General features: G+C 55.7%; 1 protein-coding gene across 1 annotated transcript in view; it reads left to right on the plus strand.

Annotated features, from left to right (window-relative positions):
- Positions 1-22,070, plus strand: part of INSRR (insulin receptor related receptor) — a 60,810-nt gene that overhangs the window by 33,097 nt on the left and 5,643 nt on the right. Inside the window, exons 7-21 of the mRNA XM_075908289.1 lie at positions 501-627; positions 1,350-1,588; positions 2,578-2,745; positions 3,076-3,271; positions 4,234-4,275; positions 4,781-5,076; positions 5,688-5,824; positions 6,784-6,949; positions 9,560-9,668; positions 12,465-12,535; positions 13,223-13,452; positions 15,882-15,992; positions 19,570-19,729; positions 21,250-21,379; positions 21,658-21,792. Coding sequence (XP_075764404.1) covers positions 501-627; positions 1,350-1,588; positions 2,578-2,745; positions 3,076-3,271; positions 4,234-4,275; positions 4,781-5,076; positions 5,688-5,824; positions 6,784-6,949; positions 9,560-9,668; positions 12,465-12,535; positions 13,223-13,452; positions 15,882-15,992; positions 19,570-19,729; positions 21,250-21,379; positions 21,658-21,792 — 2,317 coding nt within the window. The remainder of the gene's footprint in view (positions 1-500; positions 628-1,349; positions 1,589-2,577; positions 2,746-3,075; positions 3,272-4,233; positions 4,276-4,780; positions 5,077-5,687; positions 5,825-6,783; positions 6,950-9,559; positions 9,669-12,464; positions 12,536-13,222; positions 13,453-15,881; positions 15,993-19,569; positions 19,730-21,249; positions 21,380-21,657; positions 21,793-22,070) is intronic.

Below are 22,070 nucleotides of genomic sequence, written 5' to 3' on the forward strand. Positions count from 1 at the left end.
GCCCTGTTCCCCACAGCCCCTCTGTCAGAGCTCTCCCCTTTGGCTCATTCCGCACAGCCCCTCCCACCCCCGAGCTCCACAGTGACCCGCTCCACACAGCCCCCCAAATTTCCCTCAAGCCCACTCCCCACAGCTCCCCCAAGCTCCCCTCAGGCCCCGTTCCCCACAGCCTCCCAAATTCCCCTCAAGCCCATTCCCCACAGCCCCCACAAACTCCCCACAGCCCCTTCCCAGAGCTCTTCCCACAGCCCCCACCCCAAACACCTCTCAGGCCCCATTTCCCACAGCTCCCCGCTCATAGCTTTCCCCTTAGGCCTGTTTCCCCAGCCCCCTCAAACTGCCCTTAGGTACCGTTCCCCTAAGGCCCTGTTCCCCACAGCCTCCCCTGAGCTCTCCTCAGATCCCTGTTGCCCAGCCTCCATGTGTGACCCGCAGCCCCCCGCGTTCCCCAGAGTCCCCACTTCCTGCAGCCCTCCCCATGTGCTCCGCTTCCATCGCAGGCAAGACCCAGACGCTGCGCTTCGTCTCCAACATCACCGAGTCCGACCGCATCTTCCTGAAGTGGGAACGCTACCGGCCCCCGGAATACCGTGACCTGCTCAGCTTCATCGTCTACTACAAGGAATCGTAAGTGCCTCCCACGCTGCCCAGCTCCTGGTTGCGCTGCGCCCACTCAGTGCATGCCACCTTGCCCCCTCCCTTGGCTGGAACCCAGGAGGGTAACAACCTACTACTGCCGCCTGTGAGCAATGTTACTCCTTCGGCCTGAATGATGCGGTGCTAGTGGCTCCGGTCCTGCTGAGGACCCGGGCCAGGGGCTGAAGCGTTGGCAGGCTTAGCTCTTCCATGGCATCCCCTAGGATTTTGGCGTGAATGGGGGAACAGCTGCTTGCTTGGGCTATGCTGCTGACCTTCTGGCTGGGCAAATTGGAGCCTTGCTTTGCATGTTCCGGGCTGGGAAGCAGGGCTCTGCTTTGGGTTAGTTCAGCCCACAGGGGAACAGAGTTCTGGTCTGGGGTGATCTATTCCACTGCCCTCCCTGCTCCTTTGTGTGCAGCATTGCTGTGGGGCTGCGCAACAGCTGCTGTGATCCACCCCAGAGGTGGCTGCATTTCAGTGGCTGAGGAAGTAATTCCTGCCAGGGGCCTCGACAGCCTGCAGCATTAGGAGACCTGGCTCCGCTCCACCCATCCCATGTATAACCGCACCCTGAGTCCTTTCGTGCTTTGGGAACATCCCTACATGTTGGGGCACTCAGACGACAAGCGTGAGGGAAAGAGGCTGGGTTTGTAGATGCTCCGGATGGCCTGTGCACTGACCCCTGGCGGGGGGCGTATCTTCCGGGCCAGGCCCTTCCAGAACGTGACCGAGTATGTGGGGCAGGATGCCTGTGGGGCCAATAGCTGGAACGTGGTGGATGTGGAACTGCCGCTGAACAACGACCAAGAGCCGGGGGTGGCGCTGCTGAACCTCAAGCCCTGGACCCAATACGCCATCTTCGTCCGCGCCATCACCCTGACCACCGCCGAGGAGGGGCGCAACTACGGCGCGCAGAGCGAGGTGGTGTACATCCGCACCATGCCGGCAGGTAGGAGGGTGGCCACGGGGAGGGGGGTCCTGGGGGGGGAGAATAGCCTACTACTGCTACCAGCTATCAGCGGCTCCTTTAGTTCTACGGGGGGAGGCCTGTGCTTGGGGCTGATAATGCTGGATTTGAATCCTCCTGACTAGCGTGAAAAGCAACTAGAGCACTTTACAAACATTGCCTGCTCGACCTTAAAGGGGGCTTATTTTGGAAGGGCCGACAGAGGCTCCTTCCCCTGGGGTGGGAGTTCTGGATGGAACCTGCCTGGCAGGATCCAGCCCAGAAGTGGGCAATCATTTTTGCAGGGGGCCCACTTCATGAATTTTGATAGGCGGTCGTGGGCTGGCTCCACCCCTGGAAGGGGCGGGGCCTCAAGTGGAAGGGGCGGGGCCTCAGGCAGAAGGGGCAGTTCCCTCTTGGTGCCACGCCCCCTGGCAGGGGGAGGAGACTTCACACACTCCTCTGCCCCCAGACCCATCGGGACCTGGAAGTGGGGGAGGGCCCAAAGTCATTCGCTGTTTAAAACAGTTGGTCTCTCCCTCTAGGCCAGTGTGTTTGAAAACCAGTGTGCGAGGAGAACAACAGAGTTCAAAATGGCCACCCTTAAAGGGGCAGGAAACCTTTTTTTTTTTCTTCCCCTTCAATAACTATGAGGCCCTGGCAAGGGGAGGGAACTGCCAGCTGCTTTGAACAGCAAATGACTTCGCGCACTCCCCCGCCCCCAGGTCTTAATAAGGTCCAGGGGCGGGGGAGTGGTAGGGCATGATCAAATGGCTTAGTGGGCCAGATCTGGCTCCCAAGCTGGATCATGCCCACTCCTGACCCAGCCCCTTAGGCAGAGGTCAATGCAGACGGTGCCACGACTGACGAGGGGGCACAGTGGGATGCAGAGGGGATGCAGGGAGCATCAGAGTTGGGGTGATGTGGAGAGGGAGCAGGGGGCGCTCCAGGCCTGGCTCTCTGGGGCTTAACGTCACTGTGCCGGTGTCCAGCCCCCACGGTGCCCCGGGACGTCCTCTCCATGTCCAACTCCTCCTCCCACATCATCGTGCGCTGGAAGCCGCCCAGCCAACGCAACGGGAACATCACCTACTACCTGGTGCTGTGGCAGCAGCTGGCGGAGGACATGGAGCTCTACGTGAATGACTATTGCCACAAAGGTGAGGCCTGGGGGCGAGGGCCTGACGCCGGGGTGAGGGGCTAGGCAAGGGCAGCGACGGGGGAGGGGTGCGGCACGAGCACAGAGCTTAGCTTTGGGGCTCCATGGGCCCCTCAGAACCTCCCACGGCTCAGCCCTGCTTGTCCCACGGGGTCCATCCACAGAGGGGTTGGCTGGATCAGGACCCAGGGCAGAGGAAGAGGGGGTGGGGTGGGCTTCAGTCTCCCCTCTGGGGGAGGGAGAGCTGGGAAGGTGTCCCTGGGGATGCAGCACCAGGCAGCGCCCCGCCCCCCGGCTCCTGGCCCCACTCTCTCACTGCCCACGCCCCCAGGCCTCAAGCTGCCCACCAGCAGCGCGGACACCCGCTTCAACGTGGATGACAGCGGGGGCCCCGAGCCGGAGCCGGACTCGGAAGAGCGGTGCTGCCCATGCCAGCAGGACGGCGGGCAGCTGCACATGGAGGGCGAGGCCGTCTCCTTCCAGAAGAAGTTTGAGAACTTCCTCCACAATTCCATCATCATCCCAAGGTACCAGGGCAGGGCTCAGTTGGGAGAGGGGATTCTAGAGGGTGGAGCTTAGGGGATTCCAGAAGGCGGGGCTTAATTGGGGGAGAGGTTCCAGGGGTGGGGCTTCCAGGGGGCGGGGCTTAGTTGGGGGAGGTGGTCCCAGGGGGTGGGGCTTAATTGGGAGAAGAGGAAATTCACTCTCCATTCCTGCAGTGCCATCTTTATAGCCACCTAGGAGGGGGCAGGGCTCAGCCTGAGAGGGGGGAGGGAGATTCTTTTCCCAGCCTCTCAGCTCCATCACCATCACCATCATCTCCACATCCATTGGGGGTAAGGCTTAGCCAGGTTTCAGAACAAGGGGGGTTGCATCATCTCCATGGCCTGGTGGCAGGGGGCTTAGTAGGGGATGGGGGATTCCCGCCCAACCTTGCTGGGAAAGACAAAGACAGGAAGGGAGGTATGGGCTAGTGATTAGAGCAGGGGTTTGTGGGACGACCCTGTCCCTGGGGGCAGAATGGTGGGTGATTCCAGCATTCGGGACCCCTGGGTTCTCTGCCTTGCTCTGGGAAGGAGTGCCAGCCAGCAACTGGAGCAGGGGTCCTCAGAGCCAGAACTCCTGGGTTCTAGCCGGCCTATAGCTCCTATAGTTTGCTTCTCTATGCCTCAGTTTCCCATGTATAAACTGTGGATGGTAGTGGACAGGACAGGGTGCCTTGGGGTGCGGTTCAGCTACTGTTTGCAAAGGGCTTTGCCAGTCTCTTTGCCAATGCTGGCCTCGGGGTGGGGTTTGCAGCAAAATCTCGGGTAAGTCTGACTTGTGTGTTACGAGCAATTTTGCTCCCCTCTGATGGTTGGGTCTAGGGCTCTGGCTGGCAGAGAGAGTCACTCCTTTGCCGGCGGGCTCCCTGCCATCCCTGACCCTGCCGTTCGGCACTGTCCGCGTGACTCCGCTAACTAGTCCCTTCTCTTTTGTGTCTTTCCAGACCTCCCTGGAAGGTGACATCTGTCAAAAAGAACCCGCAGAGGTAAGTGAAGCTCAAAACAACCTTGACACACACCGAGTAGGGTTAAAACAGCTGGAGAGGGAACCCAGGAGTTCTGGCTCCCAGCTCCAACCATTAGACCCCTGTCCCCTTCTACGGCTGCAAACAGAGCCCAGGAGTCCTGGCTCCCAGTCCCCCCCTCAGCTTTAACCACTAGACCCCTCTCCCCTTCCAGGGCTGGGACTAGAACCCAGGAGTCCTGACTCCCAGTTCCCCCAGCTTTCACCACTAGACCTCTCTCCCCTTCTAAGTCTGGGACTAGAACCCTGGAGTCCTGATTTCCCGTCCCCCAGCTTTAACCACTAGACCCCTCTCCCCTTCTAGGGCTGGGACTTGAACCCAGGAGTCATGACTCCGAGTCCCCCCCAACTCTAACCACTAGACCCCTCTTCCCTTCTACAGCTGGGAATAGAGCCCAGGAGTCCTGTCTCCCAGCCCACCCCCCAGCTTTAACCACTAGACTCCACTCCCCATTTCTCTCCTGTAGGTCTCCGAAGAGGCGCAGGGATATCTTGGCGGTGACCAGCTCCGGCCACCCCCTCCTCAATGCCTCCTCTCTGGAGCCCCCAGGGAACTCGGCTCCCCATAACCGCACGGGCGCCGCCCCCAAAGCCCAGACGGATTTCCGGATCTTTGAGGACAAGGTGGTGCGGGACCGGGCGGTCATCTCCCAGCTGCGCCACTTCACAGAGTACCGCATCGACATCCACGCCTGCAACCACGCGGCCCACACCGTGGGCTGCAGCGCCGCCACCTACGTCTTCGCCCGGACCATGCCCGAGCGTACGTACTGGCCCGGCGGGGCGGGGGGAACAACACCAGGGAACCGTCCATTTGGGGCTTGCAGGGGGCTCAGGCAGGGCTAGTCACAGCTCATTCCCCTCTCTGGACACCTGCTTCACATCGGGGCTTTCAGGACCCCACACGTGCAATGAGTTTCCCGGGCTCAGCCTAGGGTGCTGGGGGATCGCAGTTCAGGTGCCTCTGCCTGATTCCAGGTGCGGCCCCGGGGGAGCAGGAGGAGGCTGCGGGTCGGGTTTGAAGGGCCCTGACAGAACGTGTGGATCTAGGTTTAGCTGGTCCTGCCACAGAACAGGGGGCTGGCCGTGGTGCCCTTCCCAGGGTCCCTTCCAGCCTGGGATGTCGGTGATGCTCTGGGGGTCCCAGGGCAGGGATGGCAGGGGGCGCTGTCGGTCCGATAGCAGGGCATGGAGTAGCAAGTTTCCTGCATTTCAGCCTCTGCTCCCCACCTGCTGGGGGTACTGGGAAGTCTCTGCTTTTCTCTTCCTTGTCCTGGAAGTGACGTGGGGGGGCCTAGGGCTGAGACCCCCCCCACTCCGCACACTGCTGCATGCTCAGGGAAGCTCCCGGCCTCTCCTGCTTTGCCCCTCCAGTGGAAGCGGATAACATCCCCGGCAACGTCACCTGGGAGCCGGCCAGCAAGAACAGTGTCCGGCTGCACTGGGAGGAACCCAGGAACCCCAATGGGCTGATCCTCAAGTACGAGATCAAGTACAGCCGGGAGCACGAGGTGACCAAGACCTGTTCCCCCTGCCCCACAAGCCTGCGTGGCCCGTGGCACCTGCCTGCTCTGCCCCACCCACCCCATCCCTCATGCCTCTTCCACTGTCTGCCCCCACCTGCTATGGCTCCCACTGATGGGTGCTGCTGCTGCATGTAGTCAGCTCTGAGGGTCCCCGGTTTGAGCCCCGGGGCTGGGCAAGATGGCAGCTGCTGCCCCAGTGCAACCCAGCCATGGCTGGTTTCCAGCCCGTTTCCTCACCAGCGGCTGCGTCGCTGCTGGGTGTCTCCAAAGCTCGGAGGCCAGTGCAGACTCAGGGCGCCTGCCCTTGCAGGGCAACTCTGTAGTCCAGCATGGGCTCCTGCTTCAGGCTCCAGCGTGGCCTCTCTGGGGCAGAGACCCATGTCGCTCTCCTACGAGGGGCAGTTCTGGGCTGCAGGGTCCCCTGTCTCCCCTGCAAGAGAGAGGGCCTCTCCTCACCCCTGGGGCCCAGCATCCTCACTGCACCACAGCCTTTCTGAGGCATGGACCCCTCGGGGAGGCGTGACAGAGCAAAGATCCCAGCCTTGTGCCAATGAGATCCCCCCTTCTCTGAGGGGGGGGGGGGGCTGTGGGCCCCGGTGGAGTGACAGACTCAGGAGAACAGAACCACTTGCCTTGTTAATCCCAGGCGCGCCTCAAATATTGAACCCCTGCGTGGGTGCAGGGCACCCAGGTTCTTTCCAGGTTCTGCTTGTGTCAGCCCCTCACCCACCCCTGTGCTTTTCCGTCTCCTCCCACCTGGTTTCTCTCTAGGCTTTGAGCTGTGGGAGGCAGGCCCTGGCTTGCATAGGGTGTTGGAGCATCCCAGCCAGTCCTGGCTCTCGATGCTACCGTAATGCACCTAAAAACGATCCCCGGGCAATTCCGCACGGAGGCCGGCCCTGAGTCTGCAGGAACATCCGTGTCTCTTTCTCTCCCTGCCCCAGGAGGTCACCACAGTGGTGTGTGTCTCTCGCCACCGCTATGCCAAATACAGGGGCGTCCACCTCACCCTCCTGCAGCCGGGGAATTACTCCGCCAAGGTACGGGCCACCTCGCTGTCCGGGAACGGGTCTTGGACGGGACTCATCAAGTTTTACATCCTTGGCCCGGGTATGTATCTGGGGCAGGCAGACTGCAATTCCCGGCCCCAGGGCAGAACCGTGAATGGGGCCCCCCCCCCCACTCACACACACCAGTCGTTCCGGCACAGACGTGCTCTGCCTGACATTGGGCAGCGTTCCACATGCCTGCCTGGTAGAGCTGCCAGCTGTCTATTCGCATAAACCCGAAGACCATTGCCGCCCTGCCCTGCCCCTTTCCTGAGGCCCCGCCCCTTCCCAGAGGCCCCACCCCTTTCCGGGGACCCCGCCCCTGCCTCACCCCTTTCCTAGGGCCACACTCTGCCCCGCCCCTATCCTGGGGCCACGCCTCTGTCCCACCCGTTTCCTGAGGCCTTGCCTCCTGCTGTCTCCATCCTTCTCCCTCTGTTGCTCGCTCTTGCCCACCCTGGCTCACTGTCTCCAGATTGGGGCACAGAGGGTTGGATGCAGAAAGGGACGAGGGGTGCAGATTCTAGGTAGGAGTTTGGATGAGGGAGGGGGTGGGGGCTCTAGGAGGGAGGGTGTTTGGGTGTGGGCTCTGGGCTGGGACAGAGATTGGGGGGCAGGGGCAGGAGGGGTGCAGAGTGTAGGCTCTGGGAGAGAGTTTGGGGGTGGGCTCTGGGCAGGGGGTTTGGGTGTGGAAGGGGGTGAGGGAGTGGTACTTACCTCGAAAGTGACCGGCACTCCCCTCTAGTGGTGGCGCCTGGGCAGGGGAGGCCAAGGGGGTCTCAATGCACCGCTGCCTCCAGGCTCAGCCCCTGCAGCTCCCATTGGCTGCAGTTCCCAGCCAATGGGAGCTGTGGAATTGGCTCTCAGGGTGGGGGCAGTGCGAGGAGACGCTCCCCCCGCCAGGGGCTTCAGGGACGTGCTGGCTGCTTCTGCAAATGGTGAGGAGTGAGGGCAGGCAGAGAGCCTGCCTTAGCCCTGCAGGCCCCTGGGCCCTTTCAAATTGCTCGGGCCCCTGGGAAATTGCTCACTGAACACCCCCCCCCCCACCATTGGTGGGCCTGATTGGGGTGTTGTAGTTCCAGCTCTCCCCAGCAGGGGGGCTAGCTGGGGCGGGAGCTCCTAGTGGGGCCCATCAGAGAGTGGAAATGCGGGGCGTAGGGGAAATTGCTGGCTACTCCTTTCCCTAGACAGCTGCCCTAGGGACTCGGTGGATCCCAGATCCTGCCCTGTGGAAGGATCCCTCAGGAAACCAAAGCCCCCTGCACAGGGCCTTCATGGCACTTCCGGCTCCTTGTTTTGCTTCTCAGTCCCCATGGCAGGCTCCTGGCAGCAGCTGGATTGCAAGATCCAGACTTTATGTCTCCAGGGACCCTTTCCATCACAAGCTCCATGCATCCTGCTTCATGGGGCTGTCCATAAATTACGTCACACATTAGGGAGTGGGTAGGTCCTTCATTTGGCATGTTTGTTTCAGTCTTACAAGGAATCCCAACAAATGTGTCATGTATTTTACAGGCAGCCCCTAACGTACCCCTGCTTTCCACACTCTCCCCTCAGCAGGACTGCCCCACGTGGGCCACCACCAGGGATGGCACCCACAACCTTCAGGACTGATGCGCGGAACTCTGCTACCTCAGCTAAAGGAGTAGCTCCCCTAGCGGGCAGCTGTAGTAGGCTGTTTTCCTCTATCAGGACCAGCCACTGAACTCCATTAAGCTGGCAGCAGTAGTAGGCTGCAGTTCTTTATATGGACCAGCCATTTAACTCCGTTAGCTGCTGTAGTAGGTGGTTATCCCTTATATGGACCAGCCTTTTAACTCCATTAGCTGCTGTAGTGGGTGGTTATCCTTTATATGGACCAGCCATTTAACTCCATTAGCGGCTGTAGTAGGTGGTTATCCTTTATATGGACCAGCCATTTAACTCCATTAGCTGCTGTCGTAGGTGGTTATCCCTTATATGGACCAGCCATTTAACTCCATTGGCAGCTGTCGTAGGTGGTTATCCCTTATATGGACCAGCCATTTAACTCCATTAGCAGCTGTCGTAGGTGGTTATCCTTTATATGGACCAGCCATTTAACTCCATTAGCTGCTGTCGTAGGTGGTTATCCTTTATATGGACCAGCCATTTAACTCCATTGGCAGCTGTCGTAGGTGGTTATCCTTTATATGGACCAGCCATTTAACTCCATTGGCAGCTGTCGTAGGTGGTTATCCCTTATATGGACCAGCCATTTAACTCCATTAGCAGCTGTCGTAGGTGGTTATCCTTTATATGGACCAGCCATTTAACTCCATTGGCAGCTGTCGTAGGTGGTTATCCCTTATATGGACCAGCCATTTAACTCCATTAGCTGCTGTAGTAGGTGGTTATCCCTTATATGGACCAGCCATTTAACTCCATTAGCTGCTGTAGTGGGTGGTTATCCTTTATATGGACCAGCCATTTAACTCCATTGGCAGCTGTCGTAGGTGGTTATCCCTTATATGGACCAGCCATTTAACTCCACTGGCAGCTGTAGTAGGTGGTTATCCTCTCTGGAGAGCATCCACTGGGGTAGGAGAAGGGCCCAGCAGGGCCATGCTCTCTGTCCCCGAGTCCTAGGAGAGGGGGTGGCTCTCCTGGTAGCATCTCAGGAATGGGCTTGTTTATTCCCCTCCCCATGCAGCTGAGGAGGAGTCGGGCAGCTTCTACGTGCTGCTGACCATCATGCCCATTGCCCTCATGGTGCTGATCGCCGGCCTGGTCGTCTTCATCTTCTTCTACAATAAGCGAAGGTAGGTAACGCCGCTCGGAGCGGGGGAAAGCCGGGAGTGCGGGAGCCATTAGCTCTGGGCTTGGAGCCATAGTCACTTCTGGGACCTGGCTGTTGAGTCCTTTCCACTTCCCAGTGTCTAAGCCGGGGAGAGGAGCAGCACAAAGGAGCCGGAACCCAGCTGGGAGAGATCCCCACCCCCCCGCCCTGTCATTCCACCCAGCACAGGGGGGATGTGGTGGGAAGGGGCTGTTCCCCAGCAGTGGGACATTTAGGGCAGACCCAGCTCAGAATTCATGCGGCACAAAGCCACTTCTGTTTCCTTCCCCTGCCGGGCAGAGCCTCCACATGGGGGCCCCCTGCAAGACCTGGGCCTCTCTTTCTCCAGTATGGCGAGAACTTGCTGGCATTTTTGCACAGCTGCCTGTGGCGAGGGGTCCTGAGCTATTTACAGGCGGATGTTCCAGTCCCCAAATGAAATTAACGGCAGGTTTTAACCAAGCAAAAGGAACTCCCTTTTTCTTCATCCAACCTGTGGAACTCCTTGCTAGAGGATGTTGTGAAGACCAGGACTTTAACAGGGTTCAAAAAGCGCTAGATAAAGTCACAGAGGACAGATCCATCAATGGCTATTAGCCAGGATGGGCAGGGAAGGTGTCCCGAGCCTCTGTTTGTCAGAATAGGTGACAGGGAGGGATCAGCTGGTGATTCCGTCAGAGGCTGGAAATGGATCACTGGATGATTCCCTGCTCTGTTCATTCCCTGTGAAGCCCCTGTCATTGGCCACTGTCAGAAGACAGGACACTGGGACACTGGGCTAGATGAACCTTTGGTCTGACCCAGCCTGGCTGTTCAGATAGAATACAGGGAGAGCATATGGGACCCCCCACACACACACACCCTCTTCATCCACCAACCCAAGTTTAGGACTGGACACCCTTTGATTCCAGGTTCCCAGTGTTTACCCCATGGTCATGTCTAGGGCTAGGGTGCCATTCCTGGAAACAGACTGTGTTCTGTGCTTCCGAGCGTGCCAGAACTCAGCCAGACCAGCCGTGTATCTAGTAACTCAGTCTGGTATGTTGTGTATATTCACTAATCAGTTACAACGGCTCTTTCCAGGTGAGGTCAAATTTCCTTAAAAGCCACGTTCTTTGTGGGGAGGATGATGGGAATTGAGGCGGGCTGGGAGACGGAGGCACCAGGATTAAAGGATTTCCTTTGCAATCGTTGGCTTGCCCTTCCCCGATTTCCCCGCCTGTCCTCTGCAGAGGTGACCAGCCCCGATTCCCCGTGTCCGAACCTCCCCTGCGCCCGGAGCCTGGGAGTACGTGACAGTATCTCTCAGATCCCAGCCCAGATAGGGTGCCGCCTCCCTCCGTTTTATTTGCCTGGCCTAGTCCGAACAGGAAAACACCAGCTGTGAGCCTTAGATCTTGTCAGTTTTCAGAAAATAACCACCCCGCAGTCAGAAGAACCCTTAGCCATCCAGACCCGGCTGGCACGGCCCCTGCCGTGGCTGGTAGGAGTGGACAGCAGTCTGGCTTGAATAGGCCAGGCTGCTCCAGGCTTGTGCTGCAGACCGGAGCTATCTCAGAGTGCGACGGGGAGAACTGAAATCCAGGCGTGCATTTGATAGTCCTGGATCTCCAGGTAGCTCGCAGGGGCCAGATCCCTCCTGTCTTAGGTCCTGATTCTTAACTCCACAAAGGCCCCATGGTACGTCGCAGCGTAAAAGGGGTGTCAAGAGTCACTGCCTCCTGCCCCCCGAGCCCTGTGTGCTCCCAAAACGGGGCATGCAGGGGCCAGGGTGCCAATGGGAATTGGAGGCATGTGGAGGGGGTTTGGATTTTCACTGTTCGCATTTTCCCCCTGTAGCTGCAACTTCCCCTTGTGAACGTTCAGGAGCATTTTTTTAAACGGCTCCCAAGTTCATTCCTGCTGGAACACAGGCTTGGCGCTAGGTGGGGTTCCTTGCCTCCCGAACGGGGCTTTCTGGTGGTCTGGAAGGGCACCGTGCCTTTGGGCAGCCATTGCACCAGGGCAGCTCCTTAGGACAATGGTTTTCACCCTTTTTTTTTCTCATGATCCCGTTGAAGAAAATCGTTGGTGCTGCGACTCAGCAGAATGTGATTGGAGTGCAGGCTCCGGGTGGGGGCTGAGGATGGGACCTTTGGGCTGTAGGAGGGGCCTCTGGCTTCGGGGAGGTCAGGGCTGGCTGTCAGCGATGCAGTGCGGGGGCTAAAGCAGCTTCCTGCCTCTCCTGGCATCACAGACCATGCTGTCCCCAGAAGCAGCCAGCGGAGCTAGTGCTCAGGGCAGGGACAGTGCACGGAGCCCTTTGTGCTTCCCCTCCCTCCTCCGTCACCTAGGAGCCGGGCCTGCTGCCGGCCACTTCTGGGGTGCAGCACAGTCTGCGGTGCCCGGACAGGCAGGGAGCTGCCTGAACACCCCCACTGCTCACCTGATCCCCCTGCAGCAACGAGACCCAGCGCCCGACATTCCACCCCCCAGCCCTGGGGAGCCGCCCCTAGTTTGAAAACCCCAGGCTTAGGATGTGATAGGTCGTGACGCCACTGCTGTCTGGAGTAAACGACCGTGCGCGGCGTGGGGCTACGGAGAGGCAGCCCCTTGTGCACATCCACTAAGAGCAAGGCGCTCCAGAATGGCTCCCCCTGGTCCATCCTCGAGGGAGTTAGGCTGTGGAGGAGTTATGGCAGGCGCCGGCTAGCGGAATTTTCCACGCACTTGCTGCCCTGGCTGGACCTTGTGAAAGTGAGGCACTGATTTCTGTCCTGCTTTCCTCCCATCATCATAGGAACAATGACGGGTACCCCAGCGGCACTCTGTATGCCTCAGTCAATCCGGAATACTTCAGCACCTCGGACAGTAAGTACAGCCCTCTCCGGAGAGGGGCAGGGACAAGTTGGGCAGCTTCCAAAAAACAACTTCCCATTGCTGTTTCAAGGGGCCACTCGGGGATATTGCCACTTTATAGGTGGGGGAAACTGAGGCACAGAGCGGGGAATGGTCACGCCGGCAGTTTGTGTCAGTGCTGTCCACTTGTGCTTGAACCACTTGACCTTTCGGCCTTGCTCCCTCTCTCAGTGCAAGATAGGGGTGTGTGAAATCCACTCGGGCTGCTTCTCTGGCCCTGGTCCTACACTTGCTTGCATCCTTGGAGTGGCTGTAATGAGCCTGCTTCATTTTAGTGGCTGCAGTGGATGGCCAGGATCCAGCTGTCAGTAAGGCAGTCCCACAGTGGGTCACATGCCGGGGTTGATTTGCATGCGTTTAGCTCTTCAAAGCACCAGCCATCGGTCCCATCTCAGTGTCACCTAAAGGGTTAATTCCATCCCTGCACCCTTTAGCTTAGCCCCTGAAGTGAAACTCCAATCCTGTGGGCCCCAGCCCGGATGGAACCTGCAGCACTAACAGCTTGAGCTAAAGGAGCAGCTCCCTCAGCTGGTAGTAGTAGTAGACTTTAATTTGCTTTTATGGCTCAGCCACTAGAGGGAACCACAAAGCACCCTGTAGTCGCTTTGACATAAACCTGGCTTGTCTCTTCCTTGTCAGTGTACATACCGGATGAATGGGAGGTGTCACGGGATAAGATCACAGTGACCCGGGAGTTGGGGCAGGGGTCTTTCGGGATGGTCTATGAAGGGATCGCCCAGGACATCGAGAAAGAGGGCGAAGAGACGAAAGTGGCCTTGAAGACATTCAATGAACTGGCCACCATGAGGGAGCGGATTGAATTTCTGAACGAGGCCTCGGTCATGAAGGCGTTTAAGTGTCACCATGTGGTACGTGTGGGTCTGGTGGGGAGAAGACGGTGGAGGGTGGGGCAGGAGGGAGGATGGATTCTAACAAAGGCTGGTCATGATGAAGTCTCAGACCAAGACTGGATGCCTTTCGACAGGGTATCTTCTCTCAAGCTCAACCACAAGTACAACTATGTAGATGTTCTCTGGATACTAGATCAGATTAGAATCATCTCTTCTAGCTTTGGGCTCTATTAATTAGAAATATTGTGACCATTCTTAGACCTTTTTCCCTGCTGGTTGGAGTTGTCTTTCTTTCATCAAAATGTAACAGTTGGAACCTTTGAAGAACTTGTGACCGGCTCCTTGAAAACCAGGGGCATTCCCTAAAATGTTGTCTTATATTTTCCTCCTCTGAATTCACATTTCCCACGGGTTTCCATGAAATCTGAAAATTGTGGAGCAGCTCCCATTTTAACTGAATGCAAGAGCTGGTTGAGAAACATTTTTCCCCGCGTGCAAAATGTCGACTCAATGAAACCGTTTCAGTAGAAGATTGTATTTTCTTTCTTGTGGGTTTCCATCAAAAAGCCAAAACCTGAAGGTTACGTCTACACTGTGCATTGTTGCGCAAGAAGATATGCAAATGAGGCATGGCGATGAATATCGCCATGCCTCATTTGCATACCTAATGAGCCGCCAATTTTGCAGAAGGGGCTTTTGTGCAAGAAGGAGTTTATTTTCAGGAAGAACATCTCCTGCACAAGAGGGGGGTTTTACACAAGAAAGAGCACTGTGGACAGCTCCTTCTTGCGCAAAAGCCCCTTCTGCAAAAATGGCAGCTCATTAGGTATTCATCGCTGCTCCTCATTTGCATACCTAATGAGCTGCCATTTTTGCAGCACAGGCTTTTGCTCCTTCTTGCCCAAAAAAACCCCTCTTGTGCAGGTTTGTTCTGCCGCTTATTTTCAGGAAGAACGGCTCTGCGCAAAAGCCCGTGCCGCAAACTGGCGGCTCATTAGGTATGCAAATAAGGCACGGCGATATTCATCGTTGCACCTCATTTGCATATCTTCTTGCACAACAATGCACAGTGTAGACGTAGCCGAAGAGTTTCAGCTGAAAACCGGAAAGTTAATGATAGTCAAGATTTTTTTTTGTAATGAAAACCTGAAAAAATGAATTGAACGTAGACCTTTTTCCTGCAGAAATTTCTATTTAAACAAAAAAGTCATTTTCTCTTGCATATGGAATACTTTCAACCAACCCTCCATTCCCTTTTAACCTCCCTCCACCATGCTCCCAGGCAATCGCCGTCACTTTCGCTATGGCAAAATGCAGGACAATGTAGCACTTTACAGACTAACAAGATGGTTTATTAGATGATGAGCTTTCGTGGGCCAGACCCACTTCCTCAGATCAAATAGTGGAAGAAAATATGGGAGCTTTACTTGAGCTAAAGTTGTTTGGTTTGGCCAAGGGGCCAGCACGGATATATCAGGCCAGACCATTTAGGCTACATCTAGAGTACAGCATCTAGACTACAGCCAGTACTTTCGAAAAAGCAAGCCACTTTTTCGAAAGAGAGCACCCAGGCAGTCTGGATGCTCTCTTTCGAAAAAGCACAGTTCGCGTTCCATAACGCCTTTTCTCGAAAGAGCACTTTTGAAAAAAGGCATTATTCCTCGTCAAATGAGGCTTTCCGCGATTGAAAAAACAGCCATGTTCTTTCGATTTTCTTTCAAAAAAACGGCCACGTTCTTTCGATTTTTCTTTCGAAAGAACGCGGCGGCAGTCTAGATGCAGGGGAAGTATTTTTGACAAAAGGCCACTTGGTTCGAAAAAACCCTGTAGTCTAGACACACCCTTAGATTGCTAACCTGACCTTTGTCCTTGTGGAACAAACCAGCCAATCAGGGTCCTGCCTCACAAGAGAGGCTGATGGTCTATCCAATCAGGTATCCAGCCCTACTGAACAGGGGGTTGGTTTGTCCAATCGGGGATACTGCCCCACAGAACAGCTCAATGGCTCATCCAGTCAGGAGCCTGCCCCACAAGACAGGGCAATGGTCTATCCATTTGGGGATGCTGCCCCACAGAACAGCCTGATAGTTTATCCAGTCAGGAGCCTGCCCCACAAGACAGGGCAATGGTCTATATCCGATCACGTATCCAGCCCCACAGAACAGCCAGATGGTTAGTCCAATCAGGGGCCATGCTCTATCCTGGCCGCTGCTGTGAGAGAACAGACTCTTGTCCCATCGAGTTGGATATCAGGTCAGCTGCTGAATGGGACCAGGGCAGGGCTCTGGCTAGCACCAGACCCTGCCTCCTGCTCAGACTGGTGGCCCCTCGTGTCTGGTGGCCCTTCCTCCTCCTCGGCCCCTTCTGGATCAGTCCCCACCGGCCTATGGACTTTGGAGCTGCTCTTCTAACTGGGGCCCCTCGCTCCTGTCTCTCCCTGGCTGTAGGTCCGTCTCCTCGGCGTGGTGTCCCAGGGCCAGCCGGCCCTGGTCATTATGGAGCTGATGACCCGAGGGGACTTGAAGAGTTACCTCCGCTCTCTCCGACCGGACGCAGAGGTGGGTGGCTCGTGGGCCGGGCCTCGTGCTGCTCTGCTCCCCGGGGCGGCAGGAGACGGGAGTCGAACCCAGACTAACACCCCGTCTCTCCTGGGGGCTGCTGGGACGGGCGGGGAGTGAGTGAGAGAACAGGTGGAAGGGACTCTCTGTCTGTGAACCCAGGGGGCTCGTCGGGGTGGGGCCGATGTCCCTGGGCAGGAGAGGGATGCCTGTTCCCCCCACTTTGCTCATGGCCAAAACTTTCCAGGCCTGGTCTGGAGGGGCCACGTCTGGACTCTATGGCCTACGGACTCTGTGTCAGCACCTGTCCCTATAGGCTACATCTACACCACAGCGCTATTTCGGGAGACGGGCGGTACCCTGAAATCCCTATTCCGTGTCTTTTCAGTGCGCCCATTATTTCGAAAAATAGCAGGCTCGCTATTCCGACATCCCGTAAACCTCATTCCGCGAGGAGTCAGGGTCGTTTCGGAATAAGTGCTGGGTAGACAGCGCCACATTTCGAAACAAGCTATTTCGAAATTAACTCTAAATAAGCTACGCAATGAGCATAACTCAAATTGCATAGCGTATTTTGAGCTTCAGGTGCAGTGTAGATGCTCCGTTACTGTCTGTCTGTCCATCTTTCCCCATATACTCTATAACCATCCATCCCCATATACTGTCTGTCCATCCATCCATCCATCCCCATATACGGTATAGCTGTCCATCCTTCCCCATACTGTCGTCCGTCCATCCATCCATCCATCCATCCATCCATCCATCCATCCCCATATATGGTATAGCTGTCCATCCTTCCCCATCGTCCGTCCATCCATCCGTCCGTCCGTCCCAACCTTTTTTATTCAAGGGACTAGCAAACCCGTTCACAAACTTGCCGTAGACCGGCAACAGTTGTATATTTGCATATTCATTATGCAAATAACAAATATGTAAATAAACCATTTCCTGTTTGCCAAATACGTACCCCCACTCCCTCATACACTCCAACCCTGACTTCTGCGCCCCCCCTTATTATTTTATTCAGCCCCGGAGGCCAGAGCAGCCACCCACTGGACAGAGCAGATCCTGGCCCCCAGCCATGAAGCAGATTCCATCCCCCTCCTCCCCGCAGCAGGTCCCAACTCCCTTCAGCAGGCCTCAGCCTCCCCTGCCATGCAGCCATGGCAGGTCCCAGCCTCTCCCTGCCCCGCTGGAGCAGGACCCAGCCGCCCACCAAATGGCCACAGGTAGGCCCTGCCCCCAGCCACCGGAACAGGCCCTGTCCACTCACCATGCGGCCATGGCCTCATCCCCCTGCCAGCACCGCAGCCACTCTCCACACGCCAGCTGGGCTGTGTAGTGACTGTCGGAGCTGGGACTGGGGCCAGGAACTGGAGCCACTGTGAGCCTGCCCCAGTAAGGACAGTCTCACCCCGGCTCTGGCTCCGGCCCTGACCACCGCCCCACTCGTCCTGCTGCTGCATGGTGAAGTGGGCGGGAGGGAATTCCCTTATAGGGAACCCCGGCAGGCAGGGCTAATTAAAAGCTTGGGGCATGGCCGGGCAATGTGCCACAGCCCGGCAAGCAGGGGGAACCTCTGCCCTCTAATGTATATCTGTCCATCCTTCCCCATATTGTCCGTCCGTCCGTCCATCCATCCATCCCTATATATTGTATATCTGTCCATCCTTCCCCATATTGTCTGTCCATCCATCCATCCCTATATATTGTATATCTGTCCATCCTTCCCCATATTGTCTGTCCATCCATCCATCCCTATATATTGTATATCTGTCCATCCTTCCCCATATTTTCCATCCATCCATCCATACTATATATCTGTCCATCCTTCCCCATACTGTCTGTACATCCATCCATCCATCCAACCAACCTTACACATTCTATGTGTCTATGTCCCTACTTGTCCACACTGCCAACCTTGTTGGCCATCCTATGGGTGATTTAAATTTCTCTGAGACAGAAATACACCCCACCTTTGAGAGAGGGCATTGGAAGCTCTCTGGGGAAAGGACCATCTCTTTGCTCTGCATTTCTACAGCACCTTTGTTAACAAAGATGTGGACAAGGGGGACCCAGTGGCTATAGTGTACTTAGATTTCCAGAAAGCCTTAGACAAGGTCCCTCCCCAAAGGCTCTTAAGTAAAGTAAATTGTCATGGGATAAGAGGGAAGGTCCTTTCATGGATTGATAACTGGTTAAAAGACAGGAAGCAAAGGGTAGGAATAAATGGTCAGTTTTCAGAATGGAGAGCTGTAACTAGCAGTGTCCCCCAGGGGACTGATCCTATTTAACCTATTTATAAATGATCTGGAGAAAGGGGTAAACAGTGCGGTGGCAAAATGTGCAGATGATCCAAAACTGCTCAAGATTGTTAAGACCAAAGCAGACTGTGAAGAGCTTCAAAAAGATCTCACCAAACTAAGAACTCACAAAATGGCAAATAAAATTGAATGCTGATCAATGTAAAGTAATGCACACTGGAAAAAATAACCCCAACTAAACATACAATATGATGGGGGCTAATTTAGCTACAACTACTCCAGAGAGAGATCTGGGAGTCATTGTGGATAGTTCTCTGAAAACATCCACGCAGTGGGCAGCAGCCATCAAAAAAGCAAACAGAATGTTAGGAATCATTTAAAAAGTGATAAAGAATAAGACCGAGAATATCTTATTGCCTATATAAATCCATGGTACGCCCACATCTTGAATACTATGGTGGATGTGGTTGCCTCATCTCAAAAAAGATATACTGGCATTGGAAAAGGTTCAGGAAAGAGCAACAAAATGATTAAGAGTTTGGAACTGGTCCATTATGAAGAGAGATTAAAAAGACTCGGGCTTTTCAGCTTAGAAAAGAGGAGACTAAGAGGGGATATGATCAAGGTCTATAAAATCATGAGTGGTGTGGAGAAAGTGAATAAGGAAAAGTTATTTACTTGTTCCCATAACATAAGAACTAGGGGTCACCAAAATGAAATTAATAGGTCGCAGGTTTAAAACGAACAAAATGTTTCTTCATGCAGCTCATAGTCAACCCATGGAACTCCTTGCCAGAGGATGTTGTGAAGACCAGGACTTGAACAGTGTTCAAAAAAGAACTAGATACATTCATGGAGGTTAGGTCCATGTATTAGCCAGGATGGGTAGGAATGGTGCCCCTGCCTCTGTTTGCCAGAAGCTGGAAATGGGCGACAGGAGAGGGATCACTTGATGATTCCCTGTTCTGTTCAATCCCTCTGGGACACCTGGTATTGGCCACTACTGAAAGACAGGACACTGGGCTAGATGGACCCAGTCTGGCCTTTCTTATGTTCTTACCTTGCATCATGATGTCCTGAGCCATGATCGGCTGCTAGCCACTGCCACCGTATGGGTAATAAAATACTAATTTTAGTTCCCAGCTGGGCTGGGTCTCCCAAGCCCACAACATTCAAACGTGGGACTGCCAGGCCTCCAGTCCAGGGGCTCGTTCCATAGAAATTGTTCCTTGGATGTTGAAAGAGGGACTTGCACACGCACCCCTCCGCAGCCCCATGACCTTCATCCCCCTCCATTTGATGTGTCACTTCAGAACAACCCTGGCCTGCCCCTGCCCTCACTCAAGGAGATGATCCAGATGGCGGGGGAGATCGCTGACGGCATGGCCTACCTCAATGCCAAGAAGTTTGTGCACCGGGACCTCGCCGCCCGCAACTGCATGGTGTCGGAGGACTTCACGGTGAAGATCGGAGGTGGGTAATAGACATCTCTGTCCTGGGCTGGCCTGGACCCCATCAGCCTCTACTGTCCTGGGGCTCAGCCCCTTCCGGGATCAGCCCCTCACTTTATCACCTCCTCTGCATGTGGAGAGTCCATGGATATTTTGCTGGTCCCAAAGTCTTGGAGAGTTTGGGCCAAGTCCCAGGCTGAATCGCCGGACTTCTTGGAAACAGGGCCTCCCTGAGTGTCGTGTGGTTCGATTTATTTTAGATCCAAGGGAAACCAGGACACTCCGGGGCTACTGAATCACTTTCTTATTTATCGCAAGCTTGAAGCAGTTAATACAGTGGTTTAGGTTTTCCAAGCCTTAAAAGCAATTTAAACCTTAAATACTATAAATTCTAAAGCAATTAATACAGCGCAAAGCAATGCAAAAGCAATTAGAAGATCTACTATAATCAGGGCTTGACCAACGGCGGCGAAATCTACTCGCCAGCCCTGCACTGCGCATGCGCAAGTCTTGCATTGTGCACGCGTGCGCCACCAGTGAATGGGGCGACTGGCCACGGGCGAGTAGAAACAGCAATTTGTTGAGCCCTGACCATAACACAATAATAAAGCCTAATTCACTTACACTTCACCCGTATGCTACCTACAGTGCCAGGCAGGAGGTTGTGGCTCCTTTTCTTCCCACGCAATGGAACACCGTGCACTCTATCGCCGGTGTGAAGGGCCTATTTACTTCTAGTTGCATCGAGTAGGATGTGTGGGTCATTCCTGTCCATTCCCTCCCACCGATTGTTCTTACTAAGCCCATTTTTAGAGCAAAGCAAGACATGGTCGTTCTAATAATAGTTACCAATTGGTTCCGTATTGTGTAGGACACGGCAAATGCCCAATGTCCCTATTTGGGGTATTTCCTGCTCAGGATGTTGCTGCTCTGTGTGCAGTTGGGAGGTTTATGACTGCATCTGTCATTTTTGCGGATCAGAAACAGAAGTACCCGGGCAAGGCTGCTTGTCCTGTGTTCTTGACGGGGTCTCATGTACCAGGCTTAATCTGCATTGTTATGCAAAAGAATTCCTTCCTCTCCGGCAAGATGTGCGCATTTGCACCAGCCTTGAGACAGGCCTTAAAGGCAGACATCACCGTTTATTGCCAAGGCAGGGTAGCGCAGGCCGCCTCACACTGAACAGAGTCCATCTCTGCTCTGGGCTACCTGCAGGAGGGGCTGAGCCCCACTGAAAATGGGGGTGAACACGGCCCATTTCTGAATGCCAACTCCCCTGCTGTGTTTTCTTCTCTGCCTAGAAAGGCAGAACTTTTTCTGCTGCTTAGTGCACGAGACACGGAGCCTGAACTCCTGGTGTGGCCACTGACAGGGCAAGCGATCTTGGGCAAGATGAACAATAGAGGAGGCTTTGTCGGGACATCACTTCCTGCCTCCTCGTGCCGCAAGAGGGGGAGGCTCTGTGGAGATGCCAGTGTTACTAGCGGAGAGCCAGGTCCTAGAGAATGACCCTTTTCTCCCCGTCTCCTTCTTCCCCAAAAGATTTTGGCATGACCAGAGACATCTACGAGACGGACTATTACCGGAAAGGCGGCAAGGGGCTGCTTCCCGTCCGCTGGATGTCCCCAGAAGCCCTGAAGGACGGGATCTTCAACACCCACTCCGACGTCTGGTAAGCCTCCAAGGCGTCAGGGCCGTGGCGACAGACCGGCTGGTCCAGGATCCTCCTCCCAACCCTGGGAAGACGAGATCCTCCCATATTGCACCTGGCCGGCACATCAATACTGGATGGAGCCTGGCAAAGGGAAATTCACGATGTGACGGAGGGCTGCGGTGTGGCGATTTCTCTGGGGGTGGCAGGATCGGCTGGGGCGGCCCCATCTCCATCGATATGCTGTGGCCTCGGGGGGCGGCAGGTGGCTGACCTAAGCTGCCTGTGTGTCCCGGCAGGTCGTTCGGGGTGGTGCTGTGGGAGATCGCCACGCTGGCCGAGCAGCCCTACCAGGGCATGTCCAATGAGCAGGTGCTGCGCTTTGTGATGGACAACGGCGTCCTGGAGAGGCCTGAGAACTGCCCGGACAAACTGTAAGTCGCTCCCATGGCCCGGAGTCAGGGAAGAGCCTGTCCATGGACCCAGGGCGGAGTCCCAAGGAAGGGGGGGCTGCCTCAGTTTCCCCTGCCCATCGTATCCTGGACTGGAAGCATTAAGGACCAGATCCAGACATTGTTCCACTCTGCTTGGCTCGCACGCCGGCATCCAACTCATGTGGATGGGGCCTAGACCGTGACCTTCCCGGGGTCTGTAAGACCCAAAGCTGAGGAGAGCACAGTCCTGTAGGCCCCTTTGGTTTTCGCCTTGCACA

Source organism: Pelodiscus sinensis, chromosome 24 (genome assembly GCF_049634645.1).
Source record: "Pelodiscus sinensis isolate JC-2024 chromosome 24, ASM4963464v1, whole genome shotgun sequence".
In the NCBI taxonomy this organism is placed as follows: domain Eukaryota; kingdom Metazoa; phylum Chordata; order Testudines; family Trionychidae; genus Pelodiscus; species Pelodiscus sinensis.